The sequence below is a fragment of the Juglans regia genome, chromosome 13 (assembly GCF_001411555.2).
Source record: "Juglans regia cultivar Chandler chromosome 13, Walnut 2.0, whole genome shotgun sequence".
Taxonomy (NCBI): domain Eukaryota; kingdom Viridiplantae; phylum Streptophyta; class Magnoliopsida; order Fagales; family Juglandaceae; genus Juglans; species Juglans regia.
This window is the reverse complement of record NC_049913.1, coordinates 1576910-1604125: the sequence shown is the minus strand read 5'-3', so window position 1 is coordinate 1604125 and position 27216 is coordinate 1576910. Positions and strand designations below refer to the sequence as shown.

General features: G+C 34.6%; 4 protein-coding genes across 8 annotated transcripts; all 4 read right to left on the bottom strand.

Moving 5' to 3' along the window:
* Positions 1-348: 348 nt before the first annotated feature.
* LOC108979721 (ADP-ribosylation factor-like protein 8b) lies at positions 349-3637 on the bottom strand. The gene is made up of 6 exons (XM_018950447.2): positions 3461-3637; positions 2406-2487; positions 2263-2295; positions 2005-2126; positions 1008-1169; positions 349-815 (listed from the first exon to the last, which is right to left on the bottom strand). Exons 1-6 carry the CDS (start codon positions 3496-3498, stop codon positions 698-700), a joined length of 555 nt encoding a protein of 184 aa, XP_018805992.1. The 5' UTR covers positions 3499-3637; the 3' UTR covers positions 349-697.
* A 6100-nt stretch (positions 3638-9737) lies between these two features.
* Positions 9738-14041, bottom strand: LOC108979724 (endo-1,4-beta-xylanase 5-like). The gene is made up of 8 exons (XM_018950450.1): positions 13918-14041; positions 12925-12983; positions 12690-12736; positions 12063-12291; positions 11752-11918; positions 11512-11610; positions 10469-11263; positions 9738-10316 (listed from the first exon to the last, which is right to left on the bottom strand). The coding sequence occupies exons 2-8, from the start codon at positions 12980-12982 to the stop codon at positions 9969-9971; spliced, it is 1743 nt and encodes a 580-aa protein (XP_018805995.1). The 5' UTR covers position 12983; positions 13918-14041; the 3' UTR covers positions 9738-9968.
* A 360-nt stretch (positions 14042-14401) lies between these two features.
* Positions 14402-19204, bottom strand: LOC108979741 (adenylyl-sulfate kinase 3-like). Of its 5 annotated transcripts, none has more exons than XM_018950481.2 (7): positions 18748-19201; positions 18373-18513; positions 16628-16777; positions 16349-16467; positions 16028-16112; positions 15606-15652; positions 14402-14784 (listed from the first exon to the last, which is right to left on the bottom strand). In XM_018950481.2, exons 1-7 carry the CDS (start codon positions 18986-18988, stop codon positions 14698-14700), a joined length of 870 nt encoding a protein of 289 aa, XP_018806026.1. In that variant the 5' UTR covers positions 18989-19201; the 3' UTR covers positions 14402-14697. The 5 variants fall into 5 exon arrangements, with proteins under 5 accessions (XP_018806026.1, XP_018806025.1, XP_035540598.1 ...); XM_018950480.2 differs by having other exon boundaries at positions 14402-14796; positions 18748-19200; XM_035684705.1 differs by lacking the exon at positions 18373-18513 and having other exon boundaries at positions 14402-14796; positions 18748-19202.
* A 1326-nt stretch (positions 19205-20530) lies between these two features.
* LOC108979726 (endo-1,4-beta-xylanase 5-like) lies at positions 20531-22893 on the bottom strand (the record flags this gene model as incomplete). Its single annotated transcript, XM_018950453.1, has 6 exons — positions 20531-20884; positions 21037-21828; positions 21932-22030; positions 22194-22357; positions 22505-22730; positions 22840-22893. Coding segments are annotated over 6 exons (1689 nt in total), but the record flags the coding sequence as incomplete, so codon positions are not given.
* Positions 22894-27216: the final 4323 nt, after the last annotated feature.

Genomic DNA, 27216 nt, shown 5'->3' with positions numbered 1-27216 from the left:
GAGGTCTTGATTCTCGAAATGCCTTAATTGTCTTTTGGGTTGTATGACTTTTACGATTCAAGTGAACCAACATGTTTCTGAATCGAGAATGACATGTTGGATTGGATCAATTTTTACTTCTACATACCTCGACTTGACATGAATGTGATAGGAGTTCAGGAATCCTATTTTTATTTTTTTTAAGGAATAAAATAATTTTTTTTAAGGAATAAAATAATTCATTTGCTTTCTTGAAACCCCCTAAATTTTGCAGAGTGAATCTCAAAAGATATGAAGAAGATCACCCACCAAGCTGTACAAGCAACTTTCATCGAATGATTTTCCCTAGAATCCTATGTATCCATGAGATAATGAATGACATTTTCGTACAGAGCTGATTATAATGAAGCCATTATTCCATCCAAAACCACCAAGGCTTGTAGCATGTTCAAACTATAAAACACACTGAACAATGTATATACAAAAAATACGAATCATTTGCGTGTTGCAACATCCAAACCAAGTCTGCACCAGAGCCTCTAGATGTTAACCCCACACAACAAATGACAATGTAACTGAAGCCAAATAGAGAAAGACCACGGTCAGACTAATCAATAAACCTGGTTAGACAGAACAGCCGAAGCCACTTTCACCAGCTTCAGATCCACTCTTTAACAATCGAGATGAATGACCGCATGAAAAGTTTACAAGCCGAGACTCAATTCTTTGATTTAGAATGCTTCACAAGCCAATCAATAACCGTATCAATGTTGGTGGAGTTCTTGCAAGAAATCATGTAGCAACAAACTTCTCTATCAGTAATGGACTTGAGCCCCCTGCACGTGTGGAATACCATTTTCAAAACTACAGTTAATATATTAAAAAAAAAAAAAACTCAAAAGCCTAATTGGAACCTAAAGAAAAGGGCCTATATAAGGGCGTTGAAGAGCTGATGAGTCATTCAGCACAGAATACAAATTTGGGTGGACGCTAAAAAACCATTTAAAAATTTGTTACTCTCCACTTACATTTGCTCTGTTAGATCCTCTTTAGACAAAGCTCCTGGTTTGTCAATCTTGTTACCCAGTACCAGCAAGGGAATGCCATTAAGTGAAGGCTTACTCAACAAGTCATGAAGTTCACTTCTTGAGACAGGCAAGTTCTCAAAATCAGCAGCATCCACAACATACCTGCAACATGCAAAAAGCAAGGTAACAAATTGTTGGTCCCAAAAAAATAGTAAACTGAATTGGCAAGCTATAACCTAAACTGATCAATTATAAAAATGAAAAAAAAAAACAAAAAAAACAGAGGTATACTTTCTGTATACTTGGGCAATGCTCTTTATACTTTTCCAATGTTCATAAAAAGTAAAAAAAATAAAAGAAAAGTTGCTTGCATTGTTACTTAGAACATTTTCCAAAATTTTTGGAACTCCACCCCTGGTGCCCTTATTTTTCAGGGCAAGAGCCCCACAACCACAAAAAGAGAAAATAATATCAGATATTTTTTGTAGCATAATACATAATTGGGACTTATCAAAAAAAGCATAATACATAATTGGGGAATGTTTGTAGAATACCAAGGGCAAAATTGATAAATAGCAGGTAGATATACATTACTATTAAGAAAACGGTAGGTCGAAACAAATTTCTGCCCTTCACAACACCTTCTGAAAGACATCGATGTATATATTCTATAAACCCCAACATCCAATATTACAAATCATAACCACCATATAAGAAAGAAGAACAAACTTCTAGACGAAGGTCTTTACAGTGAAAAATAAGACTACTTCGGGTTTCAAGAACTTCTTCTGCATCCGATACCTTCTATCTACTAATAGAATGATACTAACAAAAGAGTATTAGTGGAAGCTTAAGCCGTAAGTTAAACTTTAGCCAACACAATGTCATCTCACAGATTCAAAAGAACTAAGGAAAAAGTAAGAAGCTTGTAGGCTCGTAGCAATAAACAGAGACATTCCAATGTATCTAAAAGTGTTAAGGACAAAAGGGAACATACACGATGGCCGAAACTGCACGACAGTATCTCTCCCACATACTACGGAATCTGGGCTGACCTCCAAGATCCCATAGCTTTATTGTCACATTCCCTTTAGTCACCTTCCTCATATTAAATCCAACCTGCAGATAAAAAAAAAAGCTTAAAGTGACATGTCCAAATGATAGCTTGTTGCTACAAAATGATAAATTCTCTGGCTGGTTGACGTCTTTTATGGTGAAAATTAGAGCCAGATATTAATAGAGAAAGATGACACACCGTTGGAATCATGTCTTCACTATATCCACCAGTCTTGAAGTAAATTCCAGAAACAGAAATTTTGTCATCAGCATCGAATTGAAAGAGAGAAAAGAATGTAAAAAAAAGGAAGAATTGACACATCTCATAAATAATTTACTTACAGCAACAACGTTTACAAGTGATGTTTTCCCAGCATTCTGAAGGCCTATTAAAGATAGCTCCATTTCTTGCTTGAAGAAGAGACTAGAATAAAAAAAGAAAAAAGATTGCATAATGTTAGGCTATAGAAGCTATATCCAGAGAATCATGAGTTTAATCATAAAAGTCTGGCAATTAATAAACACTGGCAATAGAATCAGAATATTATACAATGTTCACCTCAAACGCACATGAAGAGTTATAGTTGATTCAAGGGGCTTCCCAGGTGTTAATAAAAAGGCATCTATAATTTTTTTTGATAGGTATTGAAAAGGCATCTACAAATGATCCAAAATGCATCAAGAAAAGGGCGAAAAATATAATAAGAATAATAATCTTAGAAGTTTCAGCAGAAGTTAAAACAAACGCCCGCTGGAAATATGATCATCATCAAAAGTAATCAACGCCCACCTAAGACGTAATACAAACACTCATGGCTTGGCCAGGCCAAGTGAAATGCATACACCACCACAACCTAATTGTAATGGAATACCATATCAACTATTCCACGTTTATTTAGTACCGTTCTTAAATTCAGATCCTACATTATTCCTGATACCAGTCACGTAACCCAGCCATAAGCAACCTTCATTTGTTGTATTGGGAAACCATATCTTTTAGTCAAAGAAAAATCAACACAGTTCCTATGTCAAATAGTCGTATTTGCCTAATTCATTGGGAAATGTTTCCTATCAAATAACCCATATAATCTTTATTTCTAACTTTTCTATACAACCGAGCAGATCCAAAGGAAAAATAACCAAAAAATAGCTATACGAAAAAAAATGAAATTAACCCATATAATGTCCTTCCATTTGGTTATTGAGAAACCCAAAAAACAAAAAACAAGATCATTAATCTCATGACATGAACTGCCGTTTCAAGTAAGCATTGGGTTCAGCAGAGTTGAAACCACAATTTTTCTCAACGCCATAACAATGAAAAAAATCGGAGTTGGATTCTCTTTTCAACGTAAGCTTTCTCGGCATCTAAAACGAGAGGGAAAGAGGCTAGTTACCTTCGTAACCAATTGAGAAGAGCTTCCCATAGCCCCATGGCGAAGGAGAAATACCACAAATCGAAGAAAAGCGTATGATTTCGACTCGAGAATTCGATCGGAGAAGGGAGAAACCTTTGCCCTGCCTTTTCGGTTCCAGCTCTTCCCTCTTTTTTTTTTTTTTTAGTAAAACCCAGAATTATGAGATTACGATTTGAACTTCCAAACGAAATAATTAGCAGCCGACAAAATCAAGAATGTTCCACTTTCAGGCCCACGCGCATGATCCGGTGGGTGGTGTGCCTCAGCCAATGGCGTTAGATTTTCGCTACGAGACTTGAGGCTGTCGTCGTTGAGATTGTTTTACGCGCCCAACTTGAAGTGGGCTCTTTTAATTGTAGAAGACAAAAAAGAAACTCGGAGAAGTCATTAATGAGTAAACGACGTTGTTTTGGACATGTGAAGGAAAGTGCCGCCGTCCCTCTCATACGAGATACGGTCCAGCTCCTCAGTTGATTTCGCCGGATTGTCTGGCTAGCATTTTTAACCAAAACGTGAGGGCTTTATAGGTTTTTCACATTTTTTCGAAATTATCCTGATTCTTTTATTTTAGCGGAATGCTGGTGAAGCTGATAAAAGTAACGATAAAAATGATTGATTAAATTTTTATTTTTATAAAAAAATTTATTTAATAGTTAAGAAAATAAATATTAATAAATTTATTTTTTTAAATATTTAAAGATATGTAAAAAATATTAAAATAAAAGAAAAAAATAAAAAAGTAAATTTATGCTTATGAATTGATTCCTTCGATTAGATCATCGGTCTGCGTAGCACGATCTTTTATTTTATTTAACTCTCGACTCCCGTTGTTGCAAGGGTGTACGAGGCCTTAAGGCTTTATTTGTTTTTATAATTATTCATATTTTATTTTATTTTATTATTATAATTTTTTAAATTTTTTATATAAAATAAAATAAATAATTTATTTTTTTCAATTTTAAAATAAATATAATATTAAAAAATATATTTTAATATTATTTTATTCAATTTTTAATTTTTATTTCAATCAAACGGTGAAAAACTCTTGTGGAGTTGATCATAACATTAATTGTGTGTCCGACAGTGCCAACCGACTGATACGAACTTCAATGCAGATGCAGGTTGGCTCGTAGAGACCGATTCCTTTTGTTAAGTTGATGAAAAAAATAAAAAATTAAAAGATCATGTACAAGTACTTACGATTATTTCCAGAAATTCAAATAAAATTTTGAAGTTTTAAGCGAGTATAAATGATATTCGAGGGGGAAAACTGTCATCAGCTTAAAGTGTCGAACAAAGAAGGAAGAAGTAGCTCCACAACGAAGCCAATTCACAAGTTGGTGAAGATCAACATGTTGAAGCATATTTCTTGCAAACATTTGAAGCTGAACGGGTAGAGATATGGACGCATGCACAGCATGCATGAGCATATATATATATATATATATATATATATATATATATATATATATATAGAACAAAATGATGCTGCATGGAAAATGGTACAAAAAAAACTACAAAAGTTTCGCGCGGCAAAAAGAAAGAGAGGCAATTAGAAGAATAGATCGTCTGAAAAACATTAATTAAGAAGATACAAATGGGTTGATTTTTTCTTTATTCAATGGGTTGGTTTTAAATGACGGGCTGATCATGATTCATGATCATCAGTTAAGCTAGTATTTCTATGTTTTGGATTAGTTTTAAATGAATGGGTTCGATTGGATCACTTACAACAATATAGATATATATATACATACTAAATACAATATCAATTTGATTCGATTCAGGTGAATCGACTCATTTGGACCAATGATCGGATTACTATTTTTTAATTCATAAGATCAACAATGGACTGATTTTGATTGGTTCTCAATTTATATGTGTTAACGTCGTGTTTTGTACGTTTTTAGACTATGTTGCAGCAACTCGGGTTTTTAAAATTAGGTCTGCAAAAACGAAGAAGAAAGAAGCTGAGAGAGGGAGGCCTTGGGGTCGGAAGTCTCCGATGCTAAAGTTCGTGTAGAGTATTTTGAAAGTTTGTAAATAATGACAGTTTAGAGAAATTTTTCGTACCTGAAAATTACTATTTATACTGACAGTATTTGGGGAGATCATGCCTGCCCCGTGGAGCTCATGTCTTTTTTATTGTTCCTTTTGTCAGGGTCATTTATGCGATGTACCTCTAAGATAACGTCATTAATGTGACGTGTTGCTCAGATAGTGATATCATTAATGCGGTGTGGTTTCCCTATTTACCTTATTTTGCTTGTGTCTTCGATAGTTTGTTGATGTCACATTGTCAGAAGATCAAGGGTCCCCTTGCTTCCCGCTTGTTGATATGGACAGGTACTCAAGGGTTGGACGTTGTTCGAGATATTTCCATGACGGCGAATCCCATCCCCTCTGCAGTCTACTCCCATATGGGATTTGCATCCATGAAGTCTACCTGCTAGCCGAGTCGAGAGACTTATTTGTTCTAGGCTGTGCCTTATTTTCTTATTCTCTTAGTTGCTTCTCACAACCCACTAAAATGGGAGAAAAGTTTAAAACCCCTTACAATATGTATATGACTAGGTCATGATAGTTTAGATATGATCACATGCAATCTTATTAATTATATATTATTGCATATTTGTTTCCCCGAAAGTATTCCATAGATATAATATTTGAATGATGTATATATATACACACATATAAGCTATACTAGTTATGGTGCAGAATGCAAGACACGTTTTTCTAGTTGTGAAAAAAATATTGTGAAAATATTATGCTTAAACAATAAATAATTATTGTATGAAGAAGCGTAATAATTACATTCTATTTATGAAGTAATAAGCAGAAGACTAATACTTCAAAATAGACTAATAGAAGTGAAATTATAGTTTTTATCTTAAAAGTTGTGCATAGGATGTAAATGCTTTATAGGACTATCAAAGTGACTGTTGTGTAGTTTGGAGGATGCATTCATTTAAAATATATGTTCTTGTTTCTTCTACGACATGAATGGAAACGATGTTAAATTTTTTGTGACATCGTTGTTTTCATTAATCCATGTCAGCAATGAGTTGAATGATTCATTCTTTTTTAAAAGTTTGATCTGCCATATGTTGCAAATAAGGCAATACTCCTGTATGAAATAGATTTAGAGCATTTGCATCATCAATATAGAAATAAAATAAGATAAGTATAAAAAATAGAAAGAATGATTCATTCAAAAAATGATTATATAATTTGAAATACTTCTTATTCCATTCTCCACAAACAAAATAACACGTATTGTCATAATAATAATAATAAAAAATAGCTAGGATGTTCCTCTTGTCCCCATAGAAAATGAGATAAGTAAATAAAATTTGAATAAAATAATAGAAGATTATAAAAATAATTTCAAATTATTTTCATTTATTGGGGTCGATTATAAGAATAATAGATTAGTTCAAATAAGTTGTTTCATAATTTGTATTAAGAAAATTATAAAATAAAACTTTAAACGATTTGAAGGGAATAAGTGAATGTAAAAAAGGTAAACTAGGTCAGAAAGTAATAAAATAAAAGGATAAAAACGTAATTGTGTAAATAGAAGAAATACAATGACAAGGATAAAAAGGAAAAAGTAAGAATAAAGAGGGATAAAATGGGAAAAAAAATTGGAGAAAAAGCAAGATCAAAGAAGGACAAAATGAGAAAACAAAAATTGGAGAAAAATCACTGTTTATGTACGTATAAGCTATTTTTAGTTTTTATTATAGAAAATATAATTAGTTGCAAATTTCAAAACGTGCAGAGCATGCTCTATTAATTACCAAAAGGCTTTATATGGAAGTCAAATCGGTTTGGTTAAGATGCCATAATCAAGTCAATTATCTTGATTATCAGTGGAGTTTATAGAAAGAGTCGGGCTAAAGGTTTGGTTTGATCTCACAGCACATTTTAAGTTTTTTTTTTTTTTTTATATATATTTTTAAAAAATAAAAAAATATATCAATATAATTACTAAGTAATTTTTTTTTTTAAACGGTACACTTAAGCGGTAAGATAGAGGGGGCAGAGTAGGCTTTTCCTTGTAGAAATTCGTACGAAAGTACTTGCAGCTTGCTAGGATGTGAATGACTCATGTGATCATGCATATTACCTACACAATTGCTTTTCAAAAACGAAGCAGAAGTCAGATCATGAAGAAGAAGATATTATTTATTAATGTATGGAGTCTGTACGTAATTCTTTAATAGTTTCGTTCCATCGACGTTCCATGTACATATGCTGACGCCCCACCTTTTACGGTACCGACAAGAACACATACGTGTTGGATTCGACCTTAATTGCATGGATCCTCGAAGTAGGAAGTAGGAAGTAGGAAGCATCCTAGAAGGAGCAGATCAATGACGATCGAGCAAAACTCCAAGCCCATGCAGTTAACTCTTTGGTTTTTCCCTCGCTTTACTGTACGTTTCTCTAGTTCTTCAATCAAGATTCAAACACAACAAAAATAAACGCACAGTGATGAGCTTTTGAAGGAAACAAATGGTCGGCCGTGGGCAAAAAAAACCATAAACCCCACCTCGGTATCTCTTCCTTCGTGGTAGATAGTTTCCGAGCAAGTTCTCTTCCATTTTACTATATATATTTTTTAAAAACCTCATCATGTAATGTAGGTAGCTGCAGTGAGGTGCATGCCCTTAATTTGGTCATCAGCAGAGGGATGGCGCCTATATTGCTAGAGATTCTAGACGGGCTTCGCCTTTGTGTTTCGACTCTTTGGGATCTTCAAGAATTGAGATTTTCAGCTATTTTTGATGATGTAAGTTCTGTGGCAATGGCCATTATCATGGCGGCTATATCGTGTTTCATTGCTACGAGGAGAAGATCGATGACTTAATTGCCTGCTTTTGTAAACTGATTTTCAGCTTCCATTAGGCTTTAATTTGTATGCATTTTTGTCACCACTAATATTCATGGTTTTCTTTCGAGTCTGGTAGCTAGCTCTCCATGGAATGTTATGCTTCTTTGCGATTTCGTAGTGGCAAGAGATGCATAAAAAGTTAAAAGGTTTTGGCCAATATTCATGATGAAAATTGCCTTGCAGGTTTCAAGAAAGCCGTTCAGGTGCATGATTTCCTGACAGTTTTGTACATTGTATTTTCTTCATTTACAAACCCACGAAAACACAATGCCAATCAGTAGCTAGCTTTGAACTGGTGGATTAGCTACGTACCATGTTTTGCACACAAGGTGGTGAAGTACCCGACCAAGTAAAAGCATTAGGTGAAAATAACAAAAATAACAAATGTTTGGTAGGAGAGTCATTGTTACTAGTCATGTTGATTATACTTGGGTTATGATGAAATATTTGATCTTATTCGATCATTCAAATAAATCAGAATTTTTGGATGTTAGTTTCTAGTACGTACTTTAAATGAGGTTGTAACTTTTTTGAATTAATTCAACTGTTAATAAATAGAATAATTCTACGGACAACCATAAAATATATAAACGTCGTGTAATCGTTCTGAAAAAAAATAAAATTTACTACTAAAAAATTAATTTTTTTTATATACATACGGACCTTAAAGATGAAAAGAATGAATTGGGAGGAGCTAAGCTCTCTTATAAAATAGTTAATACAACAAAATAATCTAAAAATACCAAACATTTATCGAGGTAATTCACACTCCAATGGTAAATTAAGTCACCCAAAGGATCAAGATATATAATTCAACTGAAAATTGCCCCATTTTTTCGGGCCTCTGTTCGACCTTTGGGTGTGGGGTTTGCAGGGCTCCCCTGTCCCCCTAATTATGCCCCTGATTACTACCCCCTCCTTAATTGAGATACCCCCTGCAATATTTATATTACCCCTTCATACATTCCATATATAAAACAAACATGAAAAATGTGGAGTACAGAACACCAGCGCAGCGCTGTAGAAGCACATTCGTATGCTGTCCAGCCTGCATATTAAGAAGAAGCCAGGCACAGAGAGAGACAGAGAGACAGAGACTGAGAGGAGGAAGTTGTGTTGACACATATATTTAATCCGACGCCCTTGGAGATTTATGGTATAGAACTCTCATATAGATATAAAAAGATTATATAAAAATAAACTCAAGAATCGATGTAATATATTTTCTTTGTGGTTAAAATATTTCTCTTTCAATTAATATAAATTAATTATCGTTAATATATTCAGACACTTTTTGATAATTTGAGACGTAATATATTCATTCTGATAGTTTTGGAGTAAATATAATACCTTGATAATTAATGGGAGGAAAAATGTATTTTTCCATTTATTTTAGAAGGAAAGTTACACATGATGAAGTTCATCGGTGACATTTCTTTACTTGTGCGTGCGCAAGCATGCAAGCTTCGATATATGTAGATGCTTGCGCCCTATGAGTGGATGAACAGTCACCCACCATTTCAGCGCTTAGTGCTGAGAAATTTGTTCATTTTTCTATCCCACTGGAAAGAAAAAAACCGGAATAATTCAGGTATGGATTTGAACATCAATGGTTGTTTGAGGAATATCTTTTGTCATCCTAAAACTTAGAGTAGTGGAAGAGTTGGCCTCTGGGTGTTGCACAGTGACGCTGTAATCTCCATGAGATAGCAAAGCATCTACGAAACCTCTATCATCTGCTTTGATTTCCAAGATCTCAGACTCCCACTCGCCAAGCAGCTTATCCACAACATCTCCAGCTGGAGTGTTGTTGAAGTTTGTATCTGCAAGGGGCATATTCTTAAAACCGGCTAGTTCAGGGCCTGCAAACATGACAATCCCTTGAACAGCAGGGTGTGAATAACCCTCCCTTAGTATTTCCTCCAAGTGCTGGGCCTGCCCATGCAGAAACGAGTGTTACCATTTTACAATTATATATGCCATAAAGAATCAAACACGTTGTTTTGAAACCAATTGTCAAAATCTTTAGTCGATTGCATGCTTTCTTTCGCAATGGAAAAGTTGCAGCTAGGCTTTTGGAAGTGTACCTGATCCGGGTCCTTGCCAACATCCACTTCAGTAAGCCATATGGGCAGTCCTGTTGAACCTAGAATGTCTAAAGAAGATCTCATGTAAGCGAGGTTTGGCTGGCCAGAACCAAAACGGCATTGCAAACCTATCCCTGCTGAGATGCCTTCATTCCCTGGATATTGTAGAATCTCTTGAAGTTTTTCCAGGTAGTTGGCTACGCTTGCTTTCTCATCCCTACAATATTCGATGGTATTATACTCGTTCATGAACATGATAGGGGTTGGGTCTAGTCGGTAAGCTTCGGAAAAATATTCTGCAGAAGCGTTTTGATCTCCAAGTTTATCCTCGAAGAAGCTGAAATGAAGATTCTCATTAACTACGTCCCAAGCAATTAGTTTTCCTCTGTATCTTGATACCACTGATTTTAGTCTTTTTTCGGCAGCTTTTCGTAAATCCTCAGGAGAAAGGGAGTTGACCCACTCAGGTTGGTACTTGGGGTCGTCCCAAAAGATGTTGTGACCTCTGATGGAAATGCCATTGCGTTTGGCAAATTTAACCATGGCATCTGAGACGGTATAGTTTTCATGGCCTTGCCTTTTCTCAGTGCTATACCACTTCATCTCATTGGTGAAAGTGGTAACTTTGAATCTCGATGCAAACCAGTTTTGATAATCGGTGCTTGTGAGGATATAGTGGTTCATGCCACACCCAAAAGGGAAGTCAGACTGCTCTTGCTTAATTGAGACTATAGCACCTCGCATTGCGGTTTTATTTGCATCAGTTACCTGGAACCTTACCTTGCTCTTGCGTATCTGCAAAGATTCAAGTTGAACCAGAGCTTTAAACATGATAATGGAATGTATGGAGCTAGTTTTGAAAATGTTATCTGTATTGCGCTAGCTGCTTCTTTGAGCAGGAGAAAATGTAAACTCTGATTTATCTCGCATGCAAACTTGGCACGAGCTAGTATTTTATAAACAATTATATATATGGAACGTTATGTTCAATATATTATTAAATTACCAGTATTCTAAAATATAAGCATCTTTCTATGCCTTACCTTGTCGATTGTGTTGTCTTGGTGGGATTTCCATTGCGTTTTAGTGAACTGTTGTAAGGATACACTGTCGACCCATATATCCACTTTGGTGTTCTCGCACTCCATTCATGAAAAGGAAGACATATATACATATATTCAGTGACAAAGAAACTAAAACTGACCTTGCTTGTTCGATCTTTTGCATCCAAAATAAAACTAGAAGAAAAACAGTAGACTGCAAAAGTAAGAGAAGTAATTCACCCGGAAAAGAATCTCTACTGGGCTTGAGAAGTTTGCAACTATTCCACCTTTTAGGAGTGACCAGCACCCATGATCAGCTATGACACTACCACCACGTACAAGGTCACCATCAGTAGTTTTAAAGAAGACAGCAACAGTCTCTCTTCCTTCGCTGAGCTGAACCCAAGCTGAAAAAAATCTCAAACTTCAGGGAACTAAAATCTTGTAAAGAGACAGAAAAATTACATAGATTTCCTTAAATAACTGCTCTTTCAATCTTTTTTTATTTTCTCAACGCCATAGAACTATATTATATATATATATATAGTTACCAGAAAAACTATAGAGATTTCCTTCCTCAAGTTGAACCTTCTGAAACAAGCTGTCTAATTGGTTTGTTCTATTGTGTACCACGATGAACCTATTTCCTGCCTCCGAAATTCGTTCTTCAATATTTCCCTGTCCAATCGCTGTACTCCACCCGGCTTCTAAGCTCTGGTTGAAATCTGGATTAACTATTATCCCTCCTCCGTATTGAGCTCTCTGGGGTTCTCCCAAGCACTGCTTAATATTCAACATTATTTTGGAAAATAAGTCATGAGTACTTGATCAGAAATGGTTTTTCTAATATATATGGGTTTGACGAATGCTAGCTTGGAATGCGTGTGTGCATATGATATTCACACCAGACCACTAACTCCATTTTATATACTTCCAACGAGTCACGAGCTGTATCTGAACTTCTTGGGAAATTGAAGTGTTTACAGTATCTAATCAAGCACAAGTATTTTATGAAAACACACACACACATAATCAAGAATTTATCCGACTGTCTGTGAGTACTACTGCAAATATAACGGCCGGGATTTCACGATTCTAACAGTAGTTTCTTAGAACCGTGGAAAAAGTTTTGGGAATGGTGCTTTAATTGCTATATCATTGAGAAAACATTTACTTGCCTCTGTTGTTGCGGTGTAATCATAGGTGAAAGCATTGATGCTATTCCCTGCATTAGTCCAATGAAAGGAAAATATTAGCCAGCATGCATTACGCTTAATTATATACGTATGTGTATAGATATAACTACTGATCTAGCTATTTATCCTGATGAAACAATGACGCATTTAGGAAAAATAATAATGATCTGGAGAGAGAGAGAGAGAGAGAGAGAGAGAGAGAGAGAGAGAGAGAGACCTGAAAACAGCAGAATGCATGAAAGCCATAAGATGCAAGTTTCTGTGAAAGTCTTCATCCTTCATGACAGAAACAATGGAACTTATTAATTACTTACAAAGACAAGACGAACGTACTGAATATATTGGACAAAAATTTCTGTTGCAGGGTAATTAGATTCATAATGTAATTTATCCTCTAACATGAAGCTGTAAGGAAATATGGAAAAATATTAAAAACATTGTCAGACCAAAAGGCAAAAGGTGCTATAATATCACATACTGACAACCTCACAAGTCACACCATTAATAAATTACTGTAAGTTTGTGGACTTCCATGTTGTCCCGTGAATCATCTTTCAGTACAGTTATAACTTATACAGATCAGGTGTTGAAAGTGCTGTATTTATAATAAAGCATGAAAATGTAATTGTTTTGCTCAACTTTTTCCTCTTGTTCTAATTCGTCCGTAGTATTATGCATTACAGAGTTTTGTGAGGATAAAATGAGGACTTGAAATCAATTGATAACAATGGCCGACCGCATGCATTGAATCACAAACGAAGTGGGAAAATCATGTAGGAGACCGCAATAAGCATAATGGGTCTGAAGATGAAGTATTACAGCCCTTTGTGTGTGTCTTAAACGGCTCTCTCTCTCTCTCTCTCTCTCTCTCTCTCTCTCTCTCTCTCTCCAATTCCGATATTGTGGATTTTTGTGGTTTGAAGATTCGTTAATTCTCAGCGTATCAACAAGGATATAATATGGTTAGGTATTGAACTTCTAGGACGATCTAGCGACCCTCTAGTGCACCACCACTAGTACTCTTTTTTTTTCCCAATTTCATGTTTACCCTCTAGTGCACACGCACGTTGTCAACGATTCATAAAGAATATCAGTTTTTTTAAAATCAAGTGCAATTTGATAACTTGTTATGTGATATCAAGGGGAAAGTTTCCGAAATAATTCCCAACACCCAAAAAATAAAAAAGAAGAGAAGACAAGCAGTACATACACATTATGGAAACTTGAGAGCTGTGATCGTTGCTTGGGTTTATACAGATTCAAGCTGATCTGAACCAAGGAGTACTCTGTCAATGGCAGCTCGTTATACTTCTCTTTTTTGGAGCTAAATACGATTTCTCTAGCTGTTGGGTGAGTTTATAAGAAGCTACCACGAGTAGATTCAAAATCATGATATTTTACTGAAATTACGAAGTTTCCTTGGACAATGCTGTTTATCTCCTCCCCAATAACTAGGGCCACTCAAGATGAGTGATAAACAATGTACGCAAGGCACGCAAACTACATTTTCATGCTCCTGTTGTTGTTAACCACATTATTAAAAACTACTCCTAGCTAGCTGCTAATTAATTGACAAAAACATGGTGTAAAGGAAAATTTGCCCTGCCAAAGCATCATTGCTCGGATGGAGTTAATTATTGGAAGTACAGGAGTGTTAATTTTTCGACTCAAGTAAAAAGATCTGAAACAGAGAATTAAAAACCACAAACTTCCTTCGGTAGAAATGCCTCATTATGCTTAAACGATTGAAGCAAGTAAATTTTAACACAAGCCAGTCTTTCAACTCGAAATTGGTGGGGTAGGAGCTAAATTCACAGGCCGAGAACAAAACACAAACATCCAGATACAGTCAACGTACAAAGGAGAAAAATAATGAGGGTGGCATTGATTAATCGATCAATTAATCAATACATCAACGGATGCTATTCAAACAACTCTGTACAGTTGTTTGCAAACAAATACTTGAAAGCCAAGGAGAGCCACCATCTTTTTATGCCTGTAGGTACCCCTTCCCTTCGAGGTAAGAAACCACTACTTCAGCCATTTCACTTGGGCAAGCACCATATCCTCTTTTGTGCTGTAATACAATCTGAGTAAGACAAACGTCCCTTTAAATGTTATATAAATCAAACGACGACAAAAACTGAAGATAGAAAGCCAAAACATTAGAAATGGCAGTACTTCTTTAGGAAAGTATAACAAATGCATATTAATGTTGCAGTTATTATGTCATTTTAGTAATACAGCTAAACAAGCAGCAGTGCCTGTAGTCGCACACAACCAAACGAAAGTATCCTGGCACGAATTTTGCCTTCACTTGAGCATACATACCTAAAGACAAATCATGAAAATGCACCTGACAAAGAGTACTGATGGGAGTCTCTTCAAGGGACTAATTCTAAAAAGGTCTCAATCATGTTACTGGTTTTAGTTATTCAACCACTTCAAAAGGCTAAAGTATATATTTCCTAGAAGGAGCTGCATGCAAACACAATCAATTCTATTTGAGTTTAGAAACAGCACTAGAACTCGTTCTTCCTCTAAGAAGCTTCAAAATTCAGAGACAGTACACCCTATCCTGTGAGAAATGACTCTCTTCATATTTATGCGTATCATATGTGTTCTGCTTTGGAGATATAGAGAATGCTCGATGGGATAGATAAAAGGCTCTTTCTTTCATACTTCATTTCTTTGGGCTTAGCTATTTTTCTTGATGGGGCTAATTTTCATGATTTTCTTGTTGCTCCTTCTGGTTCCTAGCTTGTGATGAGGTGTTTTCTCTTGTATACTGCATGTATACTTGGACTAGGCCTAATTACGTGGTTTAATAAATTTCCTTTTTACTTATCAAAAGAAAAATATATGCATTCTGCTTTTCTAAAAGAAAAAAGGACATACCTCGCAATTTAATGGTGGTTCATATGGATCATCAATCCCAGTAAAGCCTGCAAATTTTCAGAGTGATATTAGAATGACAGACTAAAACTGGACGGCAAGCTATGGTCTTTTTTAAAAAACCCGTACATCTTCTGGTAGGTTATATTATAACAACAAATGCATAGTTGCACAAGTACATTATTTTCACAGCAAGCCACTTTGAAGCATAGGTGAGATATATTACTCCACTTTGAGCATGCTGTGCAAGGTTATTCCATAATTAGATCAGAATATACTCGGAAAAGTTATAATTAAGCAAAAGTAGCTCAATCTTGATAAGCTAAAAATTAAAATTTGATAAATGAAATATGGCAGCATTAGGCATGCCGTCAAAACTCAGAAGATGGTAATTGATCAAAGTTAGAATATTATTTTACAGTTACCTTTGATCTTTCCAGCACGTGCGAGCTTATATAGGCCCTTTGGGTCTCTTGCTTCACAAACATGGAGAGGCACATCCATAAAAACCTGTATTTTTTTTTTGTTAAAGAAGAAATTCTATTAATGAGCATAGGCATAGCCCAAGTAAACAGGACATATACAAGAGCAACACCTATGTGAAAAACCTGTTATATTCAGCATTCTAAAGTGTGATTAAGAACTGAAGCATCCTTTCCCATTTTGATTTTTTAATCATTTTCCACAAAATTACTGGAATAACTTCCAGTTCATCAAAAGCACTCATAAACTCAGGAAGAGCCAACCTCAATAAAATCCCCATCTGGTAATAGAGCGCGGCACATATCTCGATCTCTTCTGTAGGGAGAAATCAAACTAGCAATGCATATAACTCCAGACTCTGCAAACAGCTTTGCTACCTCTCCTGAAAGACAGAAAGCGAAAAGAAGAAATTAATCTATAAAATTCATAATCCAACACCTGAAAGGCACCATTTGCCTAGTCAACATAAACAATTATGGCTGCAATAACTTAGTAGTATGACAAAGAAGTCTTTTGAGAGGGGCCGCTGGAGCAAAACTTACCAATCCTCCTGATGTTCTCTGCACGGTCTTCTGCTTTAAAAGTTAGGTCACGATTCAGGCCATGCCTCACATTGTCCCCATCAAGAATATAAGACAGCTTACCCCTTTGATACAAACTCTGACTCAAAGCACACGCTACAGTGCTCTTCCCTGCAAGATAAAGGTCAACAGATTTAGAAAAGGGCCACATACAATGCATACTTTCAACATAACATAGTAAAGTGCCTCAAAGAGTCAAACTTGAGAAAACCATCCTTCTGGACGAGATATTTGGCTCATAGAAATAACGCAAACTCCTCTGTTGCCTACCTCATTCAAGAAAATCAACCCTTGAGGACAGAGTTACATAAAAAAATTTGTGCAGTTGGTTTTAAGATGCTTGTGCAAGGCAATTCCAAAATACAATGACACTGAATCCTAACTTATTGAAGAATATGATCTGATAACAAGTCCAAAAGGGAAATAATTTAACCACAACTAACAGTTATCCACGAAAAGGATCTTACACAAGTGCGATCTGATATTAAAAGTTTGGCCATATGCAACCACATTTCATCACAAGACGAATGAAATTTAATTTGAGACATGAAATTCTCATCTAATCTCATTTTATCCCATCTCATCTTATTCCCAAACATAATTCAAATACAAGATTTTCAAACTAATCATTACAACTTTTTCAAATTTTCAAATAAAAACAATTCCAACTTTTTCAAATTCCAAACAAAAATAATATTATAAAACTATATTCTTATAATATTTTAATTTTATAATATTTTTTATTTAACTTTTTCTCTCTCCTTTCCCGAAACTCAAAAAATACTCAACTCAAACTATATTACAACTATTCACAAAATTCTCATCTCATCTCACTTCTCAAACCTGCCCTAAATAAGAATCTCAAATAATGGAAAATGCATAAGCAAGTACTGAAAACGGCATATGGCTACTGTTGAGAGGTGGTTTGAATCTTGTTGAAGAAGCGCCTCTAAGGATTGGTCGCTCGAGCAGTGTCTCTGCCGCTCGAGTGAAGACTCACCCAGTGGGTTCGCTCATCTGCTGCTCGACAATGAGCTCGAGCAAAGACGCTTCCAGAGAGTTCGCTCAACACCCACTCGACAGCTCGAGCAAGATGACTTCCAGAGAGCTCGCTTGACACCCGCTCAACACTCAGCTCGAGCAAGATGGCTTCCAGAGAGTTCACTCAACACCCAGCTCGACACTCAGCTCGAGTGGGATGGTAATCCTAACGCTCACTCGAGCGAATGTTCGTAAAATAGGGCCCGCACCACTACAGTATAAATATGAATGTTTCAACATTCATTTCATACTTTTGAACCATTTAAGGCTGCAACTTTTGTAGGTGAAAAGTGAGGTCCTCTTTGTGATATTCCCATGTGTGTTTTGACACCTTGGAAAAGGATTTTGTAATCAATACTTTGTACTCCATCTTTTGTTGATAGTGAAATCATTGAAACCGACCCGCCAATGGACGTAAGCTCACATTGAGCTAAACCACTTCAATCTTGGTGTTCTTTGTGTGCATGTTGTTTCTTTTGCTTGCTTCCGCTATTATTTACTTCAACTTAGCCATTGTTACATTTGGTCTATTCCCAACAGCTACAATCATCAGCACCCTATATTTTTATAACTTGGTAAGTTGGCTGAAACATTGAATGAATTCAAACAACTTTTATCAGAAACATGATATCCAACATTAATCAACGAAGATAATAACATCAAACCTGAACCACTGAGACCCGTGATCCATATAACGCATCCTTTCTGGTTGAGTAAGTTCTGCCTGTCAACTTTTCCAACTGAACATTCATGCCATTTAATGTTTCTCGAATTACCAACAGTGGATAACCGGGTGGGGATTTTCCCTGATTAGAAAACATACAAGAAACCTGGATGATACGATCCAAAACTAACTGTTCTATACGTGGGCACTTGAAACTTCAGTTTACAGAAAGAAAAAAAAAACGATATTTTCCTTGCCGTTCTTTAATTTTTTTCACTTTCTCAACAATCAAACAGATCATAAAAAACAACCCATACAACCAACTGATAGAATCTAATTGAAAGCAAAAACCAAAAGCGCAGAGCTTCGAAAATACCAGAATTAGAAGCGTGCCTATTCGTCGACTTGTCATTCAGATCTTCCACCTTCCCGTTCACAGCTACCCTCCTCGACCCATCCAGCGCCTTGATTCGCAAAGAGCCCCTCGATTTCAAAGTAATGGCGGAACCGCCGTTGCGTAGTCTAGAGAATACGAATCCTAGCTTCAGCGACGACGAGGATTCGAACCCTGTCGACCATACAAGCCATGGCGGTGGTTTCCATCCAACAGCAGTCATGTCATCCGATCAAAATACAATCTAATTATTTAAATAAAAAAAAAAAAAAAACTAAAATTTTACAAAGAAGAAAAAAACATAATATTCTTTTTATATATACAGTTTCCGAAACTAATTTTGGAAAGATTGGGTGGTTTGAGCCTTGATAGAGGTGGTGTGACATGGGAATTTGCAATGGTGGTGAGGGTGTTTAGGCTGGTCGTTAAATTCAATTTAGGGATCGTAAAATGTAACGGTTGGTTTTAAAGCTGCGCGAACGAGTGTACGTAAAGGTAATTTTCTGAAGGTAGAGAAAAAGTTGAAAGTGACGTCGCTTTGGATTTACGGTGAATAATGAACCATGTGGGGGTCGTTGTTGCTCACCGGGCCTATCACTCACTTGTACTAATGTCTTGTTTCTATTTTCCAGTTCCTCGTTTAACACATCATGAATTCTTGTGCATGCTTAGAATGCATATTCAGTAGTCACGTGATCCTTGATTGTCATTTGTAAGCACAAAAACAATGTTGTCTCTGCAAGGGCCAGGAAGGACCATGTGATGGACGTCCCTTCCTCACTCGGAGGACCAGTTGAACACAGACCCACCCTGACTCTCCCTTTGCCAAAGATCTCGAGGGGGTGGCAGTCAGCATCTGTTTATCTCATCTGATCAACCTCTCCAATCAAGGAAGTGGCAATCAGCATCACTATCACAATCTTCATCCACGGAGATTGATCTATTTAGATTGAGAAGTGATTTCAATTCATTTTATCTTATAATCATTATAATTTTATCAAATTCTCACACAAAATATAATAAATAATTTAATTTTTTTAAATTTTAAAATAATAATAATATTAAAAAATAATATTTTATTCAATTCATCTAAAATCATCTCATCTCATCTTAACTCAATATCCAAACAGCATATGCAAAATCATTAGTATTAGTATTGGTTTTTCTATATGCATATGCAAAATCACATCTTTTAGAGGTTGATTTTATATATCAAGAAAAATTTTCACATTTGATTATACATCTTTGAGTCAAATAATAATAAATTATTATTATTTATTTATTTTATATATTTTACAATTAGCACCCACTACATAAATTTGGCATTAATGATACAGATATAATAAAAAAATATAATTTTTTTTATATATTATATTAAAAATATAATAAAATGATATTTTATTAAGGTAAAGGTGAAGTTTTCTTGTGTTGTTAGAAGAAGGAGAAGAGGAAATGGTTGTGAGAGAGAGTGGGAGGAGAGAGAATAAATTAATAAAATAATATTTGAAAAGTGAATAGTACATCTTCAAAGATGTTGAAATACTCTTCATAACCATGTAAAATTATAGAGATGCATAATGCAATAAATTCAAATTAAGGGTCAAATTGCATATGCAGATACCAATGCCAATGCTATTGATTTGATCAATGAATATAGATATTTTTGTATATTTAGTTTTATTAACGTAGCGTGTGCTTAGAAAAAAATTAACTAAGATGAATTTATATTTATTTAGATAACAAGAGGAAAGGAGAGCCAGCATGCTTAAACTTTGAGGAGCAAAGTTGTTTGCTCGAATGTATGATCTGTTGATACAACCTTGAAGCTTTGATCCAAGAAGGGACTTTTCATGGTGGGGTGACTGATTTTCACCTCGTAATCTCCATGAAATAAGGAGGCCTCAAAGAATCCATCAGTATCAGTTGTGCCTTCCGATGCCTTAGAACCCCATTCCTGCCTCAGCTTGTCTACAACATTCCCTGTGGCCAAGTTATTGAAATTGTCATCCGTCAAGCACATTCGATAACAACCTCCTGGCGCCCATGCCGACCACAATACGATTCCACTGACCTTCGGGTGGGCGTGTAACTCCCTTAGAATTTGCTCCAAGTACTCTGCCTGTGCCTGCACATATGGTCCAAGAACAAGAACGGTGCTTAATCCCATTCGATGTGAGTGCAGAACTGAACAAAACAGATTCATTTCATATAGGACTATTAATGATGTTTAAAAGACAAATGTTATATGCTTTTGCCTCTTGAACTTTTTACCTGTTCACCAAAGTTGTTTGCAACATCCAGTTCTGTAATCCAAATGGGCAGCGAGGCGGAAGCAAGAATATCAATGGAAGCTCTAATGTAAGGAAGGTCTGGAGGATTGCTGAAATGACCCTGGAGCCCGATCCCTAGTGTCAAATTGTTGTTTCCGGGAAAACCTCGAATCTCTCTCAGCTTCCGAAGGTAGTTATCTGGCTTCGATAAGCCATCGCGATTGTCTTCTATGGTATTATACTCATTGAGAAACAAGGTGGTTGCTGCATCGATCATATGAGCACGGTTGTAAAAGCTTGCCGACGCACTTTGCCCAAGCTTACTTTCGAAGAATGAACTGTGCAAATTTTCATTAACAACATCCCATGCAATAAGCTGTCCTTTGTACTTTGACATGATGGAATTAATTCTCTTGTCAACGGCTTTAGCAAGATCTCTTGGCGAAAGTGAAGCAACCCAACCTTGTACGTAGTGGGGATCTTCCCACAAGACTGTGTGGCCACGCACAGCAATATTGTGTTGTTTGGAAAACTGAAGCAAGGCATCGGCATCCTTGTAGTTCTCCTGGCCAGGGACCGGTTCATTGGTGTACCACTTCATTTCATTCTCAAAACTTGTGACCGTGAACCTTGAGGTGAACCAGTTTTGGTAGGCAGTATTCGTGAGAATGTTCTTATTTACTGCAGAGCCAAATGGGAAACTTAGTTTCTTCTGTAGGATTGAGATTGACGCGTTGGATATGGGGCTGCCTTGCTCATCAACAGCCTCGATTCTCACATTTGTCTTACGCGTCTGCCAAAATTGAAGTTTCTTTATAAGTGACATCCCCATGTATTCTGGTAATTTACTTCTGTATATATATAATGATTAGGTTGAACATGTTACATATTTTTACCTTCTCGATGCTTTGATCTTGATGGGACCTCCACTGGTCTTGGGTGAAGGGTTGTAATGAGATGCTATCTACCCATATCTCAACCGACGTGTTCTTACTCTAAAGATCATATGAGTAAATGTTATAAAAATGAATTAGTGGCCCAGAAAGAGTTACAGACGGCAGAGTACTGTCAGAAACTAATATAAACAAAATTCTCTCAAAGAAAAACTAGTTTTGTTAAAAGGGAACCTGCACATATGTGTTTTTATATAGAATATACCTCAAAATAGAGCTCAGCTAGGCCTGATGCATTTACATTGAGGCCACCCTTAAGCATGGACCAGCATTTTGACTTGGCAGTGACGGCACCGGCATGTTTGAGCCCAGCAGTTGTTTTAAAAACAGCTGCCACTGGCGCATTCCCATCACTCATTTGTATCCAAGCTGCAGTAACACGAAGCTGATTAGTGAAATCGCACAAAACTGATTAATGTGGAAAACTTATTATTAATGGAAGTTAGTATATTGATGGTAATTACAATCACATTCAGCTTTCATTACGATTAATACAAACAAAAATGTCCCAAGTACCAGAGAATGTGTAGAGCTTGTCCTTCTGCAAATAAACCTTCTGAGAGATGCTATCATTTGGCTGATTTCTGCTGTGAGCCACTATGAATTTGTTGCCTCCTGACAGTACTACTCTATGTTCTATTTCTGCGTTCCCAAATGTAGACCATCCTCTCAACCCGTGACTCAACTCAGGGTTTATGATAATTCCTCCACCATACTGAGGTTTGTGGGGATTTGCCAAACACTAAGGCGTAATCAATAAAGTACAATATCAATATCTACGCCTACCTACAAATACTCATAAATCAACGTAAACAAAATAGGAAAATAGAAGGAATTCCAATAAATCTTGCCTCAACACTCGCCGTGTAGTCATATGTTAAAGCATTAGCTTCAAATCCTGCAAAAAAAAAAAGATTTTTATTTTTGTAATTTGGTTAAGATACTGAAAACAAAATCCTGATTTATGAAACAATGGGATACTAGATATTATAAATATATATATAATTTCGTTTACATGATTAAAATGTGATAAATCAAAAGAAAAAGGTCAAGATGAGAAACAACGTGAGAAATGGTGTGTAGCCTTTGCAACAAAGGATTATGCATCCATGTATGCACAAACAGTACGTAAAGCTTGAACAAAGCAGATTAAATTCTTTGGTCCATATCTCTTCCTCTTCCTTTCCTCTAGTTAAAAACAAGAGTGATCAGTAAAATGAACGTAAATAGAACACCCTTCTAAGTTCTAGCTATTTCTGGTGATCGAATATGCATGCATTCTCTGCGTTGAAAATTCTTATAAAGGCATATATACAGATCAGAACAAACCTGCAAAAAGAAGAGTACAAAACAACAGCAACGAGGGAAGCATGTTGTTGCAAACCTGAATTCCACAGGAACCAGTCAGTCAAAACCATCCAGAAAATGATGTGCCTCATGTTAAGAATAGAAAAAACAAAACCAAAAGAGGAGAGAGAGAGAGTACGAAGGGTATGCATACAGAGGAAGAAAAAGGGCCAAGAGAGATTGAAAAGCAGTATCTCTAGAAGTTGAAGCGAACCATTCTATACGTATTTACTTTTAGGAAGATATATACATGATCTGTTATGTGGGGAAGGTAGCCTCCTCAAAGATCGCCACCATTGTTAAAAACTTAAAACTTAAATGCCGAGTATATATCAGAATTAAGTGTTAAAAAAATAAACTTGGCAAATATCAATGTTAATTAAAGCATTTCTCTAAATACCAACTATATATAATATATAAAAACAGTAACCTCGTTCAAAATCAGCAAATTATTACCTAATATGAACCCTAAACAGCTGGGATTTTATTAAATTCTTATATTTCTTTCTCTTTATTTTTATTTTTTTAAAATCGCCAATAATTCATTCCCCGCGGTTCTGTCTGATGACCTGTGATCTTCTAATGTTGTATTTTAGATACAATTCTATATGCATTCTCATACGAGATTTGAATTTTTATTAATTTAATGACTTGATTATAATCGTCACAACTAGCAAATTATTACCTAATTGTATACAAGAGCTCTAAATTAACCCCTGGTATTTTATTTTGACTTGATCCTCTGAATATTTCTTTCTTTTTCTATCCTTTGAGTATTTTACAATTTGATTTGAAATATTAATTGTATTGAGATGTTTTTAAATAATCATAGTTTTTCAATTAAATTATTCAAATCTTATCCTCTTAACTATATATATTTTAGTTGAGTAATACTATATATACAGTGCTCGCAGTTCTTTGTCAAAAAAGGGTCTACCATGAATAATAGTTTTTCTTTTTGAGATGTTAATTCTATATATGTTTTTTTTTTTTTTTAAATGACGGTGCGAGGCTTGCACATTCTAAAATTACATAAATCATTTCTATATTAATTAGTCACTTCTAAGAAATATTTAATGTTTCATCAATATTTCTAATTAATTTGTATTTCATGATTATAACTCACTGATGATCAGATGTATGGAGACTGGAAGATCTGATCCATTAATTACTTTTTCTTACAGCAAACTGAGAAAATTGGAATCATTTCATGATGGTTAATTGTGACTGTTATCAGGGAAAAATGTAATTGATCGGAACTAGAGACAAGAACTCCATCTTTGCGATAGTTTCGCTAAATTGAGAAAAATGTACAATTTACTGATTAATGGACGAATTTCAACGAATGAACAATAAATTATATAGTGAACAAGAAATAAATAAATATTTCCACAATCAGCGATGGGCCGATGGCAAAAGCTGCAATGAATTGCGACGATGGGATTGGCGATCTGCTCTCATTTATCCTCCTTGCCTTCTCCGCTGGGCCTTACTCCCTTTGTGTATAAGTTTCAAGGGTTAATTATTGTTGAGGTTTTTGGGTATGTTGTGTATGTATTTTTTTTATTTAAACTGATATTTGTCAGGGTATAAGAAAAAATTGAAAATCGGTTGAAATGAATCGGTGGATTCAGTTTGGTTTGTAACCTATCCGATGTGATATTGATTCTTAAAAATTGAAACTGATTCTCAACCGATGCGGTACCGATTTTCATATTTTAAAAATTAGTTTAAACCGAACATGACCAGTGTAAATATATATATAATTTTTTATATTTATATATATTATATGCTAAATTTATAATTAATATGACATTAAATTCTATTCTTCTTATTTAAGTCTATTAATCTTTTTTTATTATTATTATAGAAAATTGACTTAATTCATTCATTAGAGAAAAGTTACATCTATGATCGGATACATGCAGAGAAATTTTCAGATCACAAGCCAACTACTATATTTGGAGCTTCACTAGTATACAAATTCCTTTGTAACCGGTATGGTCTTAACTACTATTATAGTTCTCTACAGACAAACCGTCTAAGAGACATTATTCTGCCTAAAACAGAGACTCATACCCCACCCTCCATAGGAGGATAGAACTTAACCTCTATGGACAAAACGTCCAACAGATGATCCTTTTTTTTTTTCCAACTAAGTAAAATGAAACAACAATGAAAGCAAAAAGATGGATATGAAAATGACAAATTATAGTTTAGAAATACTCCGGCATACTTCGAAATTAGCCATAAAAATTAGATCTGAACCGGTTATCTGCCATTACCTTCCCAACAATCGGCCTATGAAGCATTTTGTGCTACTCGTGCCTCATAAAAGGTGTTAAAGAATTGTAGATCTATCTTTTCAACCTTAAAGGAAATAAAATAAATTAAGAAAATAAGAGAAATGAAGGAATGAGGGATGAAGAGAGGGAAAGAAAGAGAAAGGATGGAAGGAGATGGGGGATGAGAAAGTTTCAGCGATTTAGCTTACGTTTGGGTAGTGAGAATACCTGAGAAGTGTTGAGAATGTTTGTGAATAGTTATGAGTAGAGATTGAAGTGAGTTTGTAGGTCCATTGAGAGTATTTTGAGTTGTTTGGATGTATGAAGTATGTTGAGTTGTTGACTTTTGGATAGATAATTAAAAAATGTGTAGGTCCCATCAATGATTGATTTTTTTTAATGATAATTTTATTTATATATAATAGTGATAAATATTATAGTGATTTTATTTTTTATTTATATATAATAGTGAAAAATATTATAGTGATTTTATTTTATTTTATATATAATAGTGATAAATATTATAATAGGGATAAATATTATAGTGATTTTATTTTTTATTTATATATAATATAAATAAATGTTTTTTATTTATATATAATAGTGATAAATATTATAGTGATTTTATTTTTTATTTATATTTAATAGAGATAATATTATAGTGATTTTATTTTTTATTTATATATAATATAAATAAATATTATAGTTAAATTATTTTTATTTATATACAATAGTGATAAATATTATAGTAATTTTATTTTTTATTTATATTTAATAGTGATAAATATTATAAAATATTTGTGAATAATTATGAGTAGAGATTGAAGTGAGTTTGTGGATTCCATTGAAAGTATTTTAAGTTGTTTGGCATGTGAAGTATTTTTATAAGTACAATAATACTTAAAGAGTGTTGAGAAGACTTTACTACCCAAACGTAATCTGATTTATGAGAGAGAGTTTGAAAGAGTGAGTGTCGGCACTAGGATTTCCTCAAAATCAGTTTCGCATGTAGCACCGTTACTGTTTCTAAAACAATATATAATAAGTCTATTAATATTATAACATACAATTAGTATATTAGTATAATTAGATACTAATTATATTATTTTAATCTTATTATTTAAATTTATTAATTTCACTAATAAGTTATACACTATTTATACCATACTAATGTAATTAAATATTAATGAATTAGTAATTATTAATAATAAATATTATATTCTAACAATTAAAGTTTTGTATTAAAAAAATTATAATATTAAACTTATATAGTATCACACGTATAATTGATAAATCATAAAATCGGATCGGACTGGACTGAAATTGAAAAAATAAAAAATTTCAATTTCAATGATAAAGCGGTCCGCATTGAGTCTTAACTTTTTAAAATGGGTATATACCGTTCCAAAATTTCTTTAAAACCGGATGATCATGGTTAAGAAAACTCTGACACGGTATTTGATGTCATATTATGATTAATTTAACCTTTATTTTTTGTATTTATTTTTTGAAGATTTATATATATAAAGAATAATATTATATATAGTCGTAAAGTGTGTAAATAATATGTAGTTATTTAAAAAAAATGAAATCTAT

What these genes read in the sequence shown, in the direction of transcription:
- LOC108979721 (XM_018950447.2), bottom strand. Translation starts at nt 3,498, where the DNA reads ATGGGGCTATGGGAAGCTCTTCTCAATTGGTTACGAAG. An exon ending in CACTTGTAAACGTTGTTGCT is followed by an intron (nt 2,296 to 2,405) that starts GTAAGTAAATTA and finishes ATTTACTTCAAG; the next exon opens with ACTGGTGGATATAGTGAAGA. An exon ending in GAGGATCTAACAGAGCAAAT is followed by an intron (nt 816 to 1,007) that starts GTAAGTGGAGAG and finishes CCACACGTGCAG; the next exon opens with GGGGCTCAAGTCCATTACTG.
- LOC108979724 (XM_018950450.1), bottom strand. Translation starts at nt 12,982, where the DNA reads ATGAAGACTTTCACAGAAACTTGCATCTTATGGCTTTCATGCATTCTG. An exon ending in ATTACACCGCAACAACAGAG is followed by an intron (nt 12,292 to 12,689) that starts GCAAGTAAATGT and finishes AATATTAAGCAG; the next exon opens with TGCTTGGGAGAACCCCAGAG. An exon ending in AAATCTCTATAGTTTTTCTG is followed by an intron (nt 11,919 to 12,062) that starts GTAACTATATAT and finishes GATTTTTTTCAG; the next exon opens with CTTGGGTTCAGCTCAGCGAA.
- LOC108979741 (XM_018950479.2), bottom strand. Translation starts at nt 18,988, where the DNA reads ATGACTGCTGTTGGATGGAAACCACCGCCATGGCTTGTATGGTCGACA. An exon ending in TAGGCACGCTTCTAATTCTG is followed by an intron (nt 18,514 to 18,747) that starts GTATTTTCGAAG and finishes TTTTCTAATCAG; the next exon opens with GGAAAATCCCCACCCGGTTA. An exon ending in CACGGGTCTCAGTGGTTCAG is followed by an intron (nt 16,778 to 18,372) that starts GTTTGATGTTAT and finishes TTTATCTTGCAG; the next exon opens with GGAAGAGCACTGTAGCGTGT.